A 16,519-nucleotide genomic window follows, 5' to 3' on the forward strand; every position below is an offset into this window, starting at 1 on the left:
TCTTTGTACATCAATGATCCTAAGGATTCTGCTATTTACTATATACCATCCTCATGCATTTGTCCTCCTAAAATACATTACTTCACACTTGTCCGGATTAACCTCCATCTGCCATTTCTCCATCCAACTTTCCAACAGGTCTAATCCTGCTGTATCCTTTTTCAACTTTACTTGCTATCCACAACTCCACCAATTTACATGTTGTTTGCAAGCTTACTAATCAGACCACCTATGGTTTTAGTCAATGATTTATATAACAGTCAACAGAGGATCCAGCACTGATCCTTGCAGAACACCACTCATCACAAACCTCCAATCAGAAAACACCCTTCCACAAACTGCCCTGTGTCTCCTATGAACAAGACAAATTCATATGCAATTTGCCAACTAACCATGCCACGTAACTTGGGGAGACAATGACCTCGTGGTATAATTGCTAGACTATTAATCAAAAGACCCAGGTAATGTTCTGGGTATCTGGCAGATGTTGGAATTTTAATTCAATAAAAATCTGGAATAAAGAGTTTAGTGATGACCACGAAACTGTTGCTGAATGACAGAAAAACTGATCTGGTTCATTAATGTCCCTGAGGTAAAGAATCTGCAGTCCTTTTTCTGAACTGGCCTATATTTTACTACATACCCACAGTTATGTGATTGATCTTAACTGCCCTCTGGGCAATTGGAGATGGGCTGCAAATGTTGGCCTAGCCAACATCCAGTGAATGAATTTAAAAAAGCAACCTTCTGGGCCAGTCTACATGAGGAACCTCAAATGCTTCAGTAAAGTCCATGTAAAAATATCCTCTACCCCACCTTCATCAATCATCATCATTGATTCCTTAGAAAACTCAATCAAACTTGTGTGCCAAGGGCTTCCCCTACATAAAGTCATGCTGACTATTCCTGATAAGTTCATTCTTCTCCAAATACAAGTAAATTCTGTACCTATGACTCTTCTCCAATAATTTCCCTACCATGGATATAAATGGTAGGGCTGATGATTTCCTGGATCATCCTTGTTGCTATTCTAGAACAAAGGAACAACAATGGTTATTCACCAGTCTTCTGGGACTTCACCTGTGGCTAAAGAGGTACGCAAGATCTCTGTCATGGTCTCAGCAATTTCTTCCCTTACCTCAGTACAGAGTGGAGCTGAGGAACGCAGCAGGTCAGGCAGCATCAGAGGAGTAGAAGAGTCAACGTTTGAGGCGTAGACCCTTCATCATGACTGGGGAAGGGGAATGGAGCTGGGAAGGCTGGGATCGGTGGGGAAGGAGATGGACAGGTAGTGTCAGGTCAAGGAGGTAGGGATGAGAGGGAGGGAAGGACATGGGATGAGGCCAGAAGTGGGGAGATTTTGAAACTGGTGAATTCTATGTTCAGGAATTGGGAGTAAGGGATCGCATTCTTGCAGGAAGCTGGGTGAGACGAGTTGTAGTCTAAGTACCTGAGGGAGTTGGTGGGCTTGAAATAGAAATCAGTGCTGAGACGATTACTGGAGATGGAGACAGTGAGGTCCAGGATGGGGACAGAGGTATCGGAGATGGTCCATGTGAATTTGAGGTTGGGGTGAAAGGTGGAAATCCTGTCCGTATACGCATGTATCCCCCATGCAGATGGCCTAAAAGGCCTCCATTTCTTCCTCTCCCATAGGACCAACCAGTCCCCCTCCATTAATCCATTTACCCTCACAACTTTTCCTTTAACTCTTCCCACTTCCTACAATCCAAAGAGGCGGCTATGGGCATCCATATGTGTCCGAGCTATGGCTGCCACTTTGTAGGATACGTGGAACAGTTCTTCTTCCACTGTTACACCGGCGCAATCCCTCACCTCTTCCTCCACTACAATGACGACTGTATCGACGCTGCCTCATGCTACTGTGAGGGAGTTCATCAACTTTACCAGACCCCTCACCCCAACCTCAAATTCACATGGCCCATCTCCGATCCTCCCTCCCTGGACCTCTTTGTCTCCATCTTTGGTAACCATCTCAGCACTGACATCTATTTCAAACCCAACAATTCCCACAGTTACCTTGATCACACCTCCTTTCATCCACCCTCCCGCAAGAATGCGATCCCCTACTCCCAATTCCTCTACCTTTGCCGCATCTGCTTCCAAGATGAAGCATTCCACTCCCGGTCATCCCAGATGTCCTCCTACTTCAAGGACGACAATTTCCTCCCTCTGTTGATTGAAAATGCCCTCAACCACATCTTTTGCATTTTCTGCACTTCTGCCCTCAAATCTCCTCTCCCAAATAAAAATAAAGACAGAATCCCCCTGGTCCTCACATACTGCCCCATCAACTTCCACATCCAGCATATCATCGTCCACCATTTCCACCACCTACAATCGACCCCAAAGCCAAAGAGATATTTCTGTCTCCACCACATCTGCCTTTTGTGGGGACCACTCATTCTGTGACTCCCTCGTACACTCCACTCCCCACTAACCCCACCACACCCAGCACCTTTCCCCACAACCACAGGAGGTGCTACATCTGCTCCTACACCTCCCCTCTCACCTCCCTCCAACGCCCTAGACAATCTTTTCATATCCAACAGGGGTTCACCTGTACATCCTCCAACCTGGTCCCTATGTGGCTTCCTCTACAGTGAGACCAAATGTAAACTCGGAGACAGATTTACGGAGCATCTGTGCTCTGTCCATGATAATCGAAAACACATTCTGGTTGCTCACCATTTTAACTCCCCCTCCCATTCCCTGGGTGACGTGTCCATCCTGGGCCTCCTCCAGGGTCACACTGATGCCATGCGCAAACTGGAGGAACAACACCTCATATCCTGTCTTGGGAACCCACAGCCCGATGGCCTAAACATAGAATGCACCAGTTTCAAAATCCAACAATCCCTCTCACCTCTGTCTCCTTGACCTGACACTACCTGTCCCTCTCCTTCCCCACCTATCAGTGCCACCCTACCACTGACCAATCTCCACTACCCCTACCTGCATCCACGTACCACTATCCCACATACCATTCCCCAGCCCCACACCTCTTCCCTCTATTTATTTCCCATCTCCCTTCCCATTCCCAGTCCTAATGAAGGGTCTAGGTCCAAAACATTGACTTTCCAGTTCGTCTGATGCTGTCTGATCTGCTGTGTTCCTCTAGCTCTACACTGTATCGAATCTGACTCCAGCATCTGGAATGCTTGCTATCTCTTCCCTTGCCTCCTTCAGTATCCTGGAACAGATTCCATCAGGCTTCCGTCTGGGGACATAGCTACCTTCAGGTTTTTTAAGACACCCAAAACTTCCTCCTTCTTAATACTGACTGCCTTACTGTATTGACATACCGCTCCATAATATGACCATTATCCATGTCCTTCTAAGTGAATTCCCTCCTTTATCCTTGAGTGGACCTACTCTTTCCCTAGCTACCCCTTTGCTCCTAATACACATATAAAATGCCTTGAGAATCTCCTTAATCCAACTTGTCAATGAAATCTTATGGCTCTTCTATCCTTCCAAGTTTGTTGTTTAAGTCCTTTTCTGCTTCCCTTATATTTCTCAAGTGCTTTGTTTGATTTCAATTTCTTACGCTTCCTTTCTCTTTTCACTAACCTTTCAATATCTCATGTCATCCAGGTTTCCCAAATATTGCCATCTTCATTTCTCATCCTCACAGAAACATGTGGGAAACTGATAAAGAAAGTAAAAGCTCATGGGATAATGGGAAACTATAGGGTAGTGATAAGGTTGATTTTGTGACTGAAAGCCTGTGTCCATTGGTGTACCCAAGGGGTTAGTGCAGGGAGCCTAACTACTTGTGATACATATAAACAATGTAGGTGAGGATGTTGTGGAGAGAGGTGGGGGTGATTGATAAATAAGTTTTGCAGATGGCGCAAAGGATTGGTCAGGAAGTTGACAGTGAGAAGGATTCTGGGGATCACCAGGCTGAGTCAGGGGATGGCAGCAGGAGAGATCGATTCGGTTGGGATTGTTTTTGCTAGAATTCAGACGAATGAGGGGCGATCTCAAAAAGACTTTAAAAATTCTAACAAGACTGGACTGGGTAGATGCAGGGAAGATGTTGCCGATGCTGGGTGTGTTCAGAAGCTGGGATCACAGGATGAGGATTCAGGGTAGACTATTTAGGATGGAGATGAGGAGACATTTCTTCACCGAAACAGCCTGTGGGATTCACTACCACTGGAAGTAGTTGATGCCAGAACATTGAATGTATTCAAGAAGGAATGTGATTTAGCACTTGGGGTGAATAAGATCAAAGGCTACGGGGAGAAAGTAGGATTAGGTTGTTGTGTTGGATGATCAGCTGTGATCGTGATGAATGGCAGAGCAGACTTGAAGGGCCGAATGGCCTCTTGCTGCTCCTATGTGTCTATGTGTTAGCTTACAGTAGAATAAAAGTAGATTGATCAAATGGCATTTAACTTTGATAAATGTGAGGTGATACGAAGGAATTTCTTCTCTGAGGACAGTGAATGTCTGGAATGCTCTCTGTTGGAGAGTTGTGGATGCCAGATCACTGAAAGGAGGTAGGTTTTTGAAATATTGAAGAATTGTGGTCTACAATGAACTGGCACAGTAGCAGTTGATGTCTCGGGCAGATCAGCTGTGATCTCATTGAATGGCAGGGCAGGCTTGATGGCGATGTGCTATCTTTATTAAGTAACTGAATTTTAGTATGTGCCAAGGCAGCTGAATGGATACTGGGAGTGGAGACAGCAATTCAGCTTGTGATTTGTTTTGTTTTGTTTCCCTGGTCCATCCTTATCCTAAGACAGTAAGAGTATCTGAATCTCCCTAGGCACCCTGCTTGTCAGGATTTTGACAAACTGCAGGACAGAGCACCAGCTGTGTAAAATCATGGTATGAACTGTGAACTGAATTACATTAAACAGCTGTCAGTCTCACCAGGCCCATACTAAAGACTTCTAACTTAATACCCATTAGCCTTCTGAACCAACATAACACCCAGTCATGGTTTCTAATACTTCTAGCCTCCAGACTGACAATGCTTTACAATTTGTTTTTAAAATGGGAGCCAGCACTCTACACTCTGACAAAATATGTCCATTACTAGTTTTATTATTTTTCTATTCATTTGTGGGACATGGGTCTGACTGGCTGGCTCCCATTTCTTGTCCATCCCTAGTTGCCCCTTGAGAAGGTGGTGGTGAGACGCCTTCTTCAACCGCTGCAGGCCACCAATACCATTAGGGAGAGAATTCCAATTTTGACCCAGTGGCAGTGAAGGAACGGCAATATATTTCCAAGTCAAGATGGTGAGTGTCTTGGAGAGGATTTTGCAGCTGGTGGAGTTCCCATGTACCTACTGCCCCTGTCCTTCCAGATGGAAGTCATTGTGGGTTTGGAAGGTGCCAACTAAGGATCTTTGGTGAACTTCTGCTGTGCATCTTGCAGGTAGCGCACACTGCTGCTACTGAGCGTTGATGGTGGAGGGACTGATGTTTGTAGATGTGGTGCCAATCAATAACATAGGAACTGAGCCTATGCCACCACTCAATTATATTATGGCTGATCTGGTTGTGATCTCATCTCCACTTTTCTGCCCTGGTGGTAGGTAATGTAATTAAAATTCAAGAGGGCAAGTTAACAGAATTAAGTCAAAATATTGGGATAATGACGCACCCCAGCTACTTTCCTGTATGCCAGTCTCTCTGCTCCACCCCCACTCCTCCCACCCATCCCTCATTCACTTATTCATCAAAAAAACTAACTCAGTCTTAAATAAGAAAGTTCTAACCTACTCCACCTCGTGGGGAAGACTATTTCACATCGAATGACCCTTCAATAAAACATTTTCTCCTCATTGTTCTTAAAATAGAGACCTTTAAGTTTTAATCTGTCCTGTAGTTTTAATCTGCCCCCACGAGAGGAAGCATTCTCCTGGCAACCAGCCTGTCCAGTCCCCTCAAGATCTCGTTTCAATAAGATTACCCCTCACTCCACTCCTGTCTATGTTGGGAAGGCAATGGCTTAGTAGCATTATCACTGGGCTGTTAAATCCAGAGACTCAGCTAAAGTTCTGGAGATCTGGGTTCAAATCCCACCATGGTTGAATTTAAAGGAGAAAAGAATCTGGAATTATGGGTCTAATGATAATCATGAACCCATTTTAGATTGTCAGAAAAACCCATTTGGTTCACTAATGTCTTTTAGAGAACAATGCAAGTACATGGCAAGCTATTCGTCGAGATATGAGACATTTATTGAGATATGGGATTTCCATTAAGATATGTCACGAAGGACAGGAAATTTACAGGGATCACTGGGGAAGTTTAGCCATGTTAAGGCCCTACATAAATGTAAAGTGTTGATTGCATAATAAAGCCTGCTTCTTTTTAATTTCCTGATGTTTAATGGTTTGCTGAATCAGCATACAAATTGTAGCTACAACAGCAAAGGGCAAAGTGTGAGAAATTCATCCAGAGCACTCAAATCAAAAACATACAGGAATGATTACTCACCTGGCTGATTAAATAATTCAAGGAGGTCAGTCTCCACAATCTTTTTAGGGAATTGAGGACTGGTACTTAAAGGTTAGCCTTGCCAATAATATTGACATCACAAGAATGAATGTAATGGTGGAACAGCAGCATATTACATAGCTCTGACTGCAATGGTAAATGAAGAAGTTAAAATCAAGTAAAAAGTCTTAAATTAAAAGCAAGCCTAACAGTGATGATGGAACTGTTGTCTATCATCAGAAATAACCATCTAGGTCACTAATGTCCTTTAGGGAAGGAAATCCACCATCCTTACCCAGTCTGGCCTATATGTGACTCCAGGCCCACAGCAATGTGGTTGACTCTGAACTACCCTCTGAAGTGGCCTACAGCTGATCACTTCCAAGGACAACCAGGAAAGACCAACAAATGGTGGTCTTCTCAGCAGCACCCAGGTCCCACATGCCTGGGGGCAGGCATGCAGCCTTTGTCATCAATAAGGGCAAGTGACTGAAGTGTTAGTAAAACGTGGGGTGCAGAGATTATAATTCTATTAGTTTTAAAATAGTTATGGAAAAGGATAAGCCTTTGATTAAAGTTAATGTGCTTGATTGGAGTAGGGCAAATTTTAATGATTTGAGGCAGGAATTTTCAAAAGTTGATTGGAGTGGGCTGTTCGCAGGTAATGGGACGATCAGCAAGTGGAAGGCTTTCAAAAGTGTAATAATGAGCATTATGTTCTTGTTAGAGTGAAGAGCAAGGTGGGTAAGAATAGGGAACAGCTGATGAATAAAGATATGAGGGTCTAGTCAAGAATAAGCGTCATAAATTAGATGTAGACAACTGGGATCAAGTGAATCTTTTGAAGAGTGTAGGGGTGTTCTTAGGAGGGAAATCAGGAAGGCTAAAAGGGGGATATGAGATAGTCTTGGTAGGTTAAGGTTAAGGACAATCAAAAGAGATTCTGTAAGTACATTAAGAGTAAAAACAGCAACCAAGGAGAGAATAAGGCTCCTTAAAGATCAATGACATTGTTTAAGAACATCACGGGATGGGAGGCATGCTAGTTGAATGTTTCTGCTCAGTTTTTACTGTGAGAAAGAAATAGAGGCTGGAGAACTTGAAGAAATAAATATTGATGTTTTGAAAGCAGTTCACATTACAGAACAGGAAGTGCCGGAGGTCTTAGAAAATATAAAAGTGGATAGCTCTCTGGGACCTGATCAAGTGTATCCCAGGACATTGTGGGAACTTAGAACATAGAACTGTACAGCACAGTACAGGCCCTTCAGCCCACGATGTTGGGTCGAACTTTTACCCTAAACCTAAGGTCTATCTAACCTCCACCCCTACCTTATACTATCATCCACATGCCTGTCTAATAGCTGCTTAAATGCCCCTAATGAGGCTGACTTTACTACCCTCTCCGGCCCTTGTGGAAGAAATTGTGGGGCCCTTAGCAAAGATATTTGTATCATCTGCAGCCACGGGTGAGATGCCTGAGGACTGGAGCGTGACTAATGTTGTGGCTTTATATAAGAAAGGCTGTAAGGAGAAGTCTGGGAACTACAGACCTGTGAGTCTGACATCGGTGGTGGGTAAGTTGTTGGAGGTGACTCTGAAAGATAGTATTTACATGCATTTGGAGAGAAAAGGACTGATTAAGAACAATCAGCATGGCTTTGTATGAGGAAAATTGTGTCTCACAAATTTGGTTGAGTTTTTTTGAGGAAGTAACCAAAAAGATTGATGAGGGCAGATAAGTAGATGTTGTTTACATAGACTTTAGTAAAGCTGTTGACAAGGTTCCATCCTACACAATAGGCTAATTAGTAAGGTTATATCACCGGGGATTCAGAGAGATCTTGCCAGTTGGATACTAAATTGGCTTGACGGTAGGAGAGAGAGGGTGGTGGTGGAGGGTTGTTTTTAGGACTGGAGGCCTGTGATCCACAGCATTCCACAGGGATTGATACAGGATCCACTTTTGTTTGTCACTTATATAGACAATTTGGATGAGAATTTAGCAGGCATGGTTTCTAATTTGCAGATGACACCAAAAGTGATGTCACGGCAGACAGTGAAGAAGTTTATCTAAAATTACAAAGAGATCTTTATCAATTGTGTCAACAGGCTGAGGAGTTATAGATAGAGTTTAATTTGGATATGTGAGATTTTGCATTTTGATAAAACAGACAAGAGCAGGATTTGTACAATTAATGGTAGGGCCTTGGGTAGTGCTGTAGAACAGAGAGACCTAGGGGTTCAGGTATATAATTCTTTGAAATTTGCATCACAGGTAGACAGAGCAGTTAAGAAGGCATTTAGCACACTTACCTTCATTGCTCAGGTCTTTGAGTTTAGGAGTTGGGACGTTGTGTTGAAGTTGTACAGGACATTGGTAGGGTCTCTTCAAGATTATTGTGTACAATTCTCGTCGTCCTGCTTTAGGAAGGATGTTATTAAATTGGAGAGGGCTTAGAATAGATTTACCAGAATATTGCTGGAAGTCAAAGGTTTGAGTTACAAAATAGACAGGGACTTTTTTTGCTGGAGCGTAGCAATTGAGGGGTGACCTTATAGCGGTTTATAAAATCATGAGAGGCAGAGATAAGGTGAACAGCAAGTGTCTTTTCCCAAGGGTGGGGGAGCTTAAAACACGGGTCATATTTTTAACAACATCAACAAAAACAAAGTTGCTGGAAAAGCTCAGCAGGTCCGGCAGCAGTTCTGAGGAAGGGTCACCGGACCTGAAACGTTAACTCTGTTTTCTCCTTCACAGATGCTGCCAGATCTGCTGAGCTTTTCTAGCACTTTGTTTTTGTTCCTGATTTACAGCATCTGCAGTTCTTTTGGTTTTTATTGGGCATATTTTTAAGGTGAGAGGAGAAATATTTAAAAAGGACATGAGGGGCAACTTCTCTAACAGAGAGTGGTTCATGTGTGGAATGAATTGCCAGAAGAGGTGGTAGATGCAGGTACAGTTACACCATTTAAAAGACATTTTGATAAGTACATGAATAGGAAAGGCTTGGAAGGATATGGGTCAAATGCAGGCAAGTGAGACTAGTTTTGTTTGGGAACACCACCAGCATGGACTAGTTGGACTGAAGGGTCTGTTTCCATGCTTATGACTCTGTGACTCTACCACTACCCTCTGTCTTCTACAACTGAGGCAATTTTGTATCCAATAGGGCAGCGCTCCTTGGATTCCATGTGATCTAACCTTACTGACCAGTCTACCATGGAGAAACTTGTCAAAGACCTTGTCCATGTAGACAACATCTACCACTCTGCCTTCATCAATCTTCTTCAAAAAACTTAAGCAAGTTTGTGAAACACGATTTCCCACACACAAAGCAATGCTAACTATCCCTAATCAGTCCTCGCCTTCCCAAATGCACGTAGATCCTGTCTCTCAGAATCCAATACAACAATCCACCTACCACGGTCATTAGGGCATGTTAAGGCCTCCAGCATCTCCTCTTCTGTAATGTGGACCCTTTTCAAAATATCATTATTTATTCCCCAAGTTCCCTCGCTTCCATGACTTTCTCCACAGTAAATACTGACGCAAAATATTTGTTTAGGATCTCACCCATTTCTTGTGGCTTCACATGTAGAGGGCCTTGTGAATTTTAAGAGGCCTGTTCTCCCTTGTTACTCTTTTGCACTTAATATATGTTGTAGAATCTCTGGATATCATAGAGTCATCGAGATCCACTGCACGGAAACAGGGTCTTCAGCCTAACTTGTCCATGCTGCCCAGTTTTCATTATCCAGCTCTACACCTTGTTATCCTATTTGCAATATGATTTGGTACATGTCCCTCTATTCCCATCCCATCCAATGTACCTGTCTAAATGTTTCTAAAGTGATAAATCTGTGCTTGTATCCATCACTAACTACTGCTGGCAGCCTGTTCCACACACTCAGCAAAAAAAAATGCACGCTTTTGTATCTCTCCCCTCTCACTTTAAACCCATGCCATCCAGTTTTAGTTTCCCCTACCATGTGGGAAAAACTGTTGGAATAAAATCCATCTATGCATGGGAGGTTTACTCCACATTATACCTCAGTTCAAGTTCTCCTCATAACTCCTTTAACTCACTTTTCTCACCCCCAACTGTTATTCCCCCGCCTTCTTCTCACTCTTCATTGTCCCTCCACATTTCATTTTTTTTACGTCTCCTCACTCCTTTCTCCACTCCATCCTCACCCCTTCCACATTTATTCCTCTCCTCCTCCTGCTGTCCCTCCCTCGCTCGCTCGGGGGATGAGCCGGAGTCTCCGCCCCGCTTTGCCGTCAGGGCTGGGGCTGGGGCTGGGGCTGGGGCTGGTCGAGTGCCGAGCGCCGAGCTCGAGCTGAGGTAAGCTTGGCGCCGGTCTGAGGGTCCCCTCTCACCGATATGGAGCCTCCGCCGCAGGCAGTGCGGAGACATCAGCATCAACACAACCTGAAACACCGGTACGTGCTGGGGCGGACCCTGGGCAGGGGCACGTACGGCCGGGTCAAGGCGGCTACCGAGCGGCTTACCGGCAGGACGGTAAGGAAATACCGAAAGCTGGGAATAACACAGGGAATGGAGAGACCGGGAATAATGCAGGGAGTGGGAGACTGAGAATAATACACTAAATGGAGAGGCTGGGAATAATAGTGTGTGGGAGCCTGGGAATAATACAGGAAATGGAGAGACTGAGAATAATAGTGTGAGAGCCTGGGAATAATACAGGGAATGGAGATACCGGGAATAATACAGGGAGTGGGAGACTGGGAATAATACACTGAATGGAGAGGCCGGGAACAACGTAGGGAGTAGAGAGACTGGGAATAATAGTGTGTAGGAGACTGGGAATAATACAGGGAGTAGAGAGACTGGGAATAGTAGTGTGTGGGAGACTAGGAATAATACAGGGAATGGAGAGACTGGGGATAATACAGGGAGTAGAGGGACAAGGGATAATACAGAGAGTGGGAAACTGGGAATAATACAGGGAATAGAGAGACTGGGAATAGTAGTGTGTGGGAGACTAGGAATAATACAGGGAATGGAGAGACTGGGGATAATACAGGGAATGGAGAGACTGGGGATAATACAGAGCATAGGAGACTGGGATTAATACAGGGAATGGAGAGACTAGAGATAATACAGAGTGGGAGACTGGGAATAATATAAGGAATACAGAGACTGGGAATAATATAGAGAAACTGGGAATAATAGTGTTTGGGAGATTGGGAATAGTACAGGGAATGGAGAGACCGGGAATAATACAGGGAATGGAGAGACTAGGGATAATACAGAGTGTGGGAGACTGGGAATAATAAAGGAATAGAGAGACTGGGGATAATGCAGAGAAAAAAGAGATCAGGAATAACACAAGGAATGGAGAGACTAGGAATAATACAGGGAATGGAAAGATCAGGAATAACACAGGGTGTGTGAAACTGGGAATTAGACGGGGAATACAGAAACTGGGAATAATTTCAAAGAATAGAGAGATTGTGGATAACTCAGGGAGTGAGAGACTGGGAATAATAAGGGAACGGAATACTGAATAATACAAGCAATGTAGAGATTGGGAATAACACAGGGTATGGGAGACTGGGATTAATCATGGGGAGCGGAGACCAGGAATAACACAAGTAATGGGAGACAGGGAATAACAAGGAATGGAAGAGACTGGGAATAGCACAGAAAATGGGAGATACTGGGAATTGCATGGGGAATGTGGAGACTGGGATTAGTTTAGGGAATGAAGAGATAATAGCAATCAGACTGGGTCTCACTCACAGGGAGACTGGAAGAAACAAGGAGAATGAGAATGATACAGGAAATGGAGAGTCTGTGAGTATCACAAGGACCTAGAAACTGGGAACATCACAGAGAATGAGACACTGAAAATTATACACAGGATTTGTAAACTGGGTATATTACAGGGAATGAGAGTGGTTGAGAACAACCCTAGGAATGGAAGATCTAAATTATAGAGCATGGGATAGATTGGGAATATCAAAGGGACTGGGAAGCTAGGAATATTAATCGTACAGGGAATATTACGAACACTATGACTAGGAATAGCACAGGGGATGGGAGAGATTGAAAATATTTCAGGAAATGGGAGAAACTGGGAATGTTGCAGTATCCAGGACCCTTAGAATGATGTATGGAATAGGAGAGACTGGGAATATCACATGTAAAAGCTGAGACTGAGAATAATATAGGGGCAGGGAGAAGCCAAGAATTTTGGAGAGTTTGAGAAACTGGGAATATTATAGGGACTGAGAATATCACAGAGAATGTGAGAGATTTCGGCAAACCAGTAAACTGGAATTAAACAGGGAACCAGAAATTGAGAAAGTCAATGAACAAAAGACAAAGATTTCCGAAGCCCTCTGAGGAAGTAAAGGCAATGGTGTGCCTTCTAGACTTTTTGGATGGACCAGGACGGATTGTTGGTGATATTTACACCTAGGAGCTTGAAACTCTTGACCACCTCCACCTCAGCGCCATTGATGGAGATAGGGGTATGCCCTCCACTCCACTCCCTGAAGTCAATGACTAGCTCCTTCATTTTTCTGACACTGAGGAAGAGATTGTTGTCTGTAGTCCATGCCATTAAGCTGTCGGTCTCTTTCCTGTACTCTGTCTGGTTGTTGTTTGAGATCTGACCCTCTACATGGTGTCATGAGCAAATTTGTTAATGGGAGTTGGAGCTGAATTTGGCCACACAGTCATGAGTGTATAAGGAGTACAGTAAGGGGCTGGGTACATAGCCTTGCTATGTTGAGGATTATTGTGTAGACAGTGTTATCACCTATTCTTATTGATTGCGGTCTGAGGGTCAGGAGGTTAATGATCTAGTGCAGAGCGGGGAACATAGAGGTTTCGGAGTTTGGAGATAGGTTTTGTTGGAATTGTGGTGTTGAAGGCAGAACTAACGTCAATAAATAGGAGATTGATGTAGGCGTCCTTGTTATCCAGATGTTCATAGAATCCCTAGAGCGTGGAAGCATGCCATTTGGCCCATCGAGTCAACAACAATCCTATCAAAAGCATCCCACCCAGATGCAACCCCCTACCATATAGCCCTGCATTTCCCGTGGGTAATCCACCACATTAAGGGCAATTTAGCATGGCCAATCCACCTAACCTGCACATCTTTGGACTGTGGGAGCAAATCAGAGCAGCTGGAGGAGAGCCACACAGCATGGGGAGAATGTGCAAACTCTACACAGACAGTCACCTGAGGATGGAATTTAACCCAGGTACCTAGCACTGTGAGGCAACAGTGCTAACCACTGAACCACTGTGCTGCCCTGTTCCAGGGAAGAGTGCAGGGTGAGGGAAATGGCATCTGCTGTGGACATATTGTGACAATAGGTGAGTTGTAGCAAGTCAAGGCAATCTGGGAGGCTGCAGTCAATCTGTGCCATTACTAACCTTTTGAAGTTCTTCGTTATGATGGATGTCAGAGCTACCAGGTTACCAGCTGAGCCTTCTGAGGAAGTAGAGACATTGTTGTGCTTTCTTCACTGGAGCATCAAGGTAGATAGACCAGGGCAAATTGTTGGTGATATTTACTCCACAGAACTTGAAGCTTTCAATCATCTTCACCTCAGCACCATTGGTACAGACAGGGGCGTGCCCTTCACTCTGCTTCCTGAAGTTAATGACCAACTCCCTTGTTTTTCTGATGTTGAGGAAGAGATGCTTCCCCATTGTCTTTATACTATACCATTGAGGAAGAGATTGTTGTTTTTACGTCATACATTGAGGAAGAGAGTGTTGTCTTTACACTGTACCATTAAGCTCTCAGTCTCTTTCCAATACTGGTGTCATTAGCAAATTTATAACTGGAGTTAGAGCTGAATTTGACCGCATGGTTGTTAGTGTATAAGGAGTATAGTAAGGGGATGAGTATGCAGCTTCACAGGGCACAATGTTGAGGATTATTGTTGAAGAAGGTGTTGTTGCCTGTCCTTGCTGATTGTGGTCTAAAGATCAGGAAGTCAGGAATTCAGTTACAGAGCAGGGAGCAGCGTCCTAGGTCTTGGAGTTTGGAGATGAGTTTTGCAGGAGTTATGGTGTTGAAGGCAGAGCTAGTCAATAAATAGGAGTCTGACGCTGGTGTCCTTGTCCAGATGTCCCCGGGTTGGGTGTAGGGCCAGGGAGATGGCATCTGCCGTGGACATATTGTGATGGTAGGCAAATTGTAATGGTTCAAGGCAGTCTGGGAGGCTGGAATTGTTGTGTTCCATTACTGGCCTCTCAAAGCACTTCATTATGATGGATGTCAGAGCTACCGGGCAGTAGCCATTAAGGCACACTGCCTGATTTTTCTTTGACACTAGGATGATAGTGGTTTTCTTGAAGCAGGTGGGTACCTCACATCATAGTAAGGTGAGGTTAAGGATGTGTGCAAACTCTCCCACTAGCTGGTCAATGCAGGATCTGAGTGCACAGCCTGGGACTCCATCTGGGCCAGTCGCATTCTGTGGGCACACCCTCAAGTAGGATCTGATGGCTGGGTTGGTGACTGTAGGTGTAGGTGCACCCGAGTCTGTCGGAGAAGGTGACATCATTTCACTGACCTACAGTTCAAAATGAGCATAAAATGCATCGAGCTCATTGAGGTGGGATGCTGATGAGTGAGTGCGTATAACTGAATTAAAACAGCAAGTTTTGAGAAGATTTGTAGCTCAGGTTGAGGTTCTGGATGTGAGTTTGCTCGCTGAGCTGGAAGGTTAGTTTTCAGACGTTTCGTCACCATTCTAGGTAACATCATCAGTGAGCCTCCGATGAAGCGCTGGTGTTACGTCCCGCTTTCTATTTATCTGGTTAGGTTTCCTTTCCTTTCCATCACCAACCCAAGGAAACCTAACCAGATAAATAGAAAGCGGGACATAACACCAGTGCTTCGTCGGGGGCTCACTGATGATGCTACCTAGAATGGTGACGAAACGTCTGAAAACTAACCTTCCAGCTCAGCGAGCAAACTCACATCCTGAATTAAAACAATTTGAAATGGCTACACAAATGACATTTGAAAGTGTCATCAAATGAGGAATGTGCATAGGAGGAGGTGGAGAATCTCCTCCCCCTTAAACATTTTACATTAATGCATTCTCATGCCCTCCACCTCCTGCTGATAACTGCCCTTCCCATTTCCTACAGTTATTCTGTACTCCTAATAATTACAGTTACTTCACCATCCTGCTTCCCCTATACGTTTTTTCTAAGTGTATTATGTTTTGCAACTTGTAATTATCAGTCCTCTTCCCCTGTAACCATGCCAGTTGTCAAGCCAACTATGATTGATTCCTCCCATCACAACTTCCTTTAGACTCTCCTGTTTAATTACAGATATTGTTGTACAGATACTTTTCATTTACTTTTCCCAGCATTTCATCGCAGTTTCTGTTCAAGCATCTTTTTAGCCTTGTTCTATAACTATTTATTTGCTTGCCAGAAATGCCCTCTTTTACTTTTGTCATCGATAACTTATGAATTTTAAAACACATCTCTCCCTTCATTTACCAGCTGTCCAGAAGCAGATTGCTACTTAAAAGTTTGTTATTGTGTAAACAGTTTGCCCTGTTCCCTATAGTGAATGGGCTGCACCACATTGTGGGTAAGTTAAACCAGGAGGAGCATTTATTTCTCTCGCACTGAGATCGGGGTGTACTGAATAACTCAGGCACACTTGCAAACATATTATAGAAGAGGTCAAATTGAAATGGCAAAGAGATTATTCAATCAGAAAAAATCTTAAGTGCAAATAACTGAAACTCTGTTTATCAATGTCCTTGCTTTTAAAATAAGCCAAAAGTTGGAGTTATTCTGGAATTTCTTTGAGCTGATGCCGTTTCTTCTGTTTAAAAATCTCTTCGAAGGTTTTCCAAAGAAGCTTTTTGAAAAATTAAATTCTGCTTCAGTGTTTTGGCAAACAAAAATTGATGACTTATGCAGAGCATAAACACAGGTTGGTGACTGCTTTTTATAAGTCAGAGGCTTTTGTTTTGTCACCCAGAGTTTTGATTTCATCAGTAG

General features: G+C 43.8%; 1 protein-coding gene across 3 annotated transcripts in view; it reads left to right on the forward strand.

Moving 5' to 3' along the window:
- The first annotated feature begins 10,794 nt into the window (after positions 1–10,794).
- Positions 10,795–16,519, forward strand: part of nuak1b (NUAK family, SNF1-like kinase, 1b) — a 68,533-nt gene continuing 62,808 nt past the window's right edge. For 2 of the 3 annotated variants that reach the window (XM_048553870.2, XM_059654754.1), the window contains exon 1: positions 10,795–11,014. In XM_048553870.2, coding sequence (XP_048409827.1) covers positions 10,877–11,014 — 138 coding nt within the window. In that variant the 5' untranslated portion in view covers positions 10,795–10,876. The remainder of the gene's footprint in view (positions 11,015–16,519) is intronic. The other variant, XM_059654755.1, reaches the window with a different exon arrangement.

The sequence above is a fragment of the Stegostoma tigrinum genome, chromosome 25, assembly GCF_030684315.1.
Source record: "Stegostoma tigrinum isolate sSteTig4 chromosome 25, sSteTig4.hap1, whole genome shotgun sequence".
In the NCBI taxonomy this organism is placed as follows: Eukaryota; Metazoa; Chordata; class Chondrichthyes; order Orectolobiformes; family Stegostomatidae; genus Stegostoma; species Stegostoma tigrinum.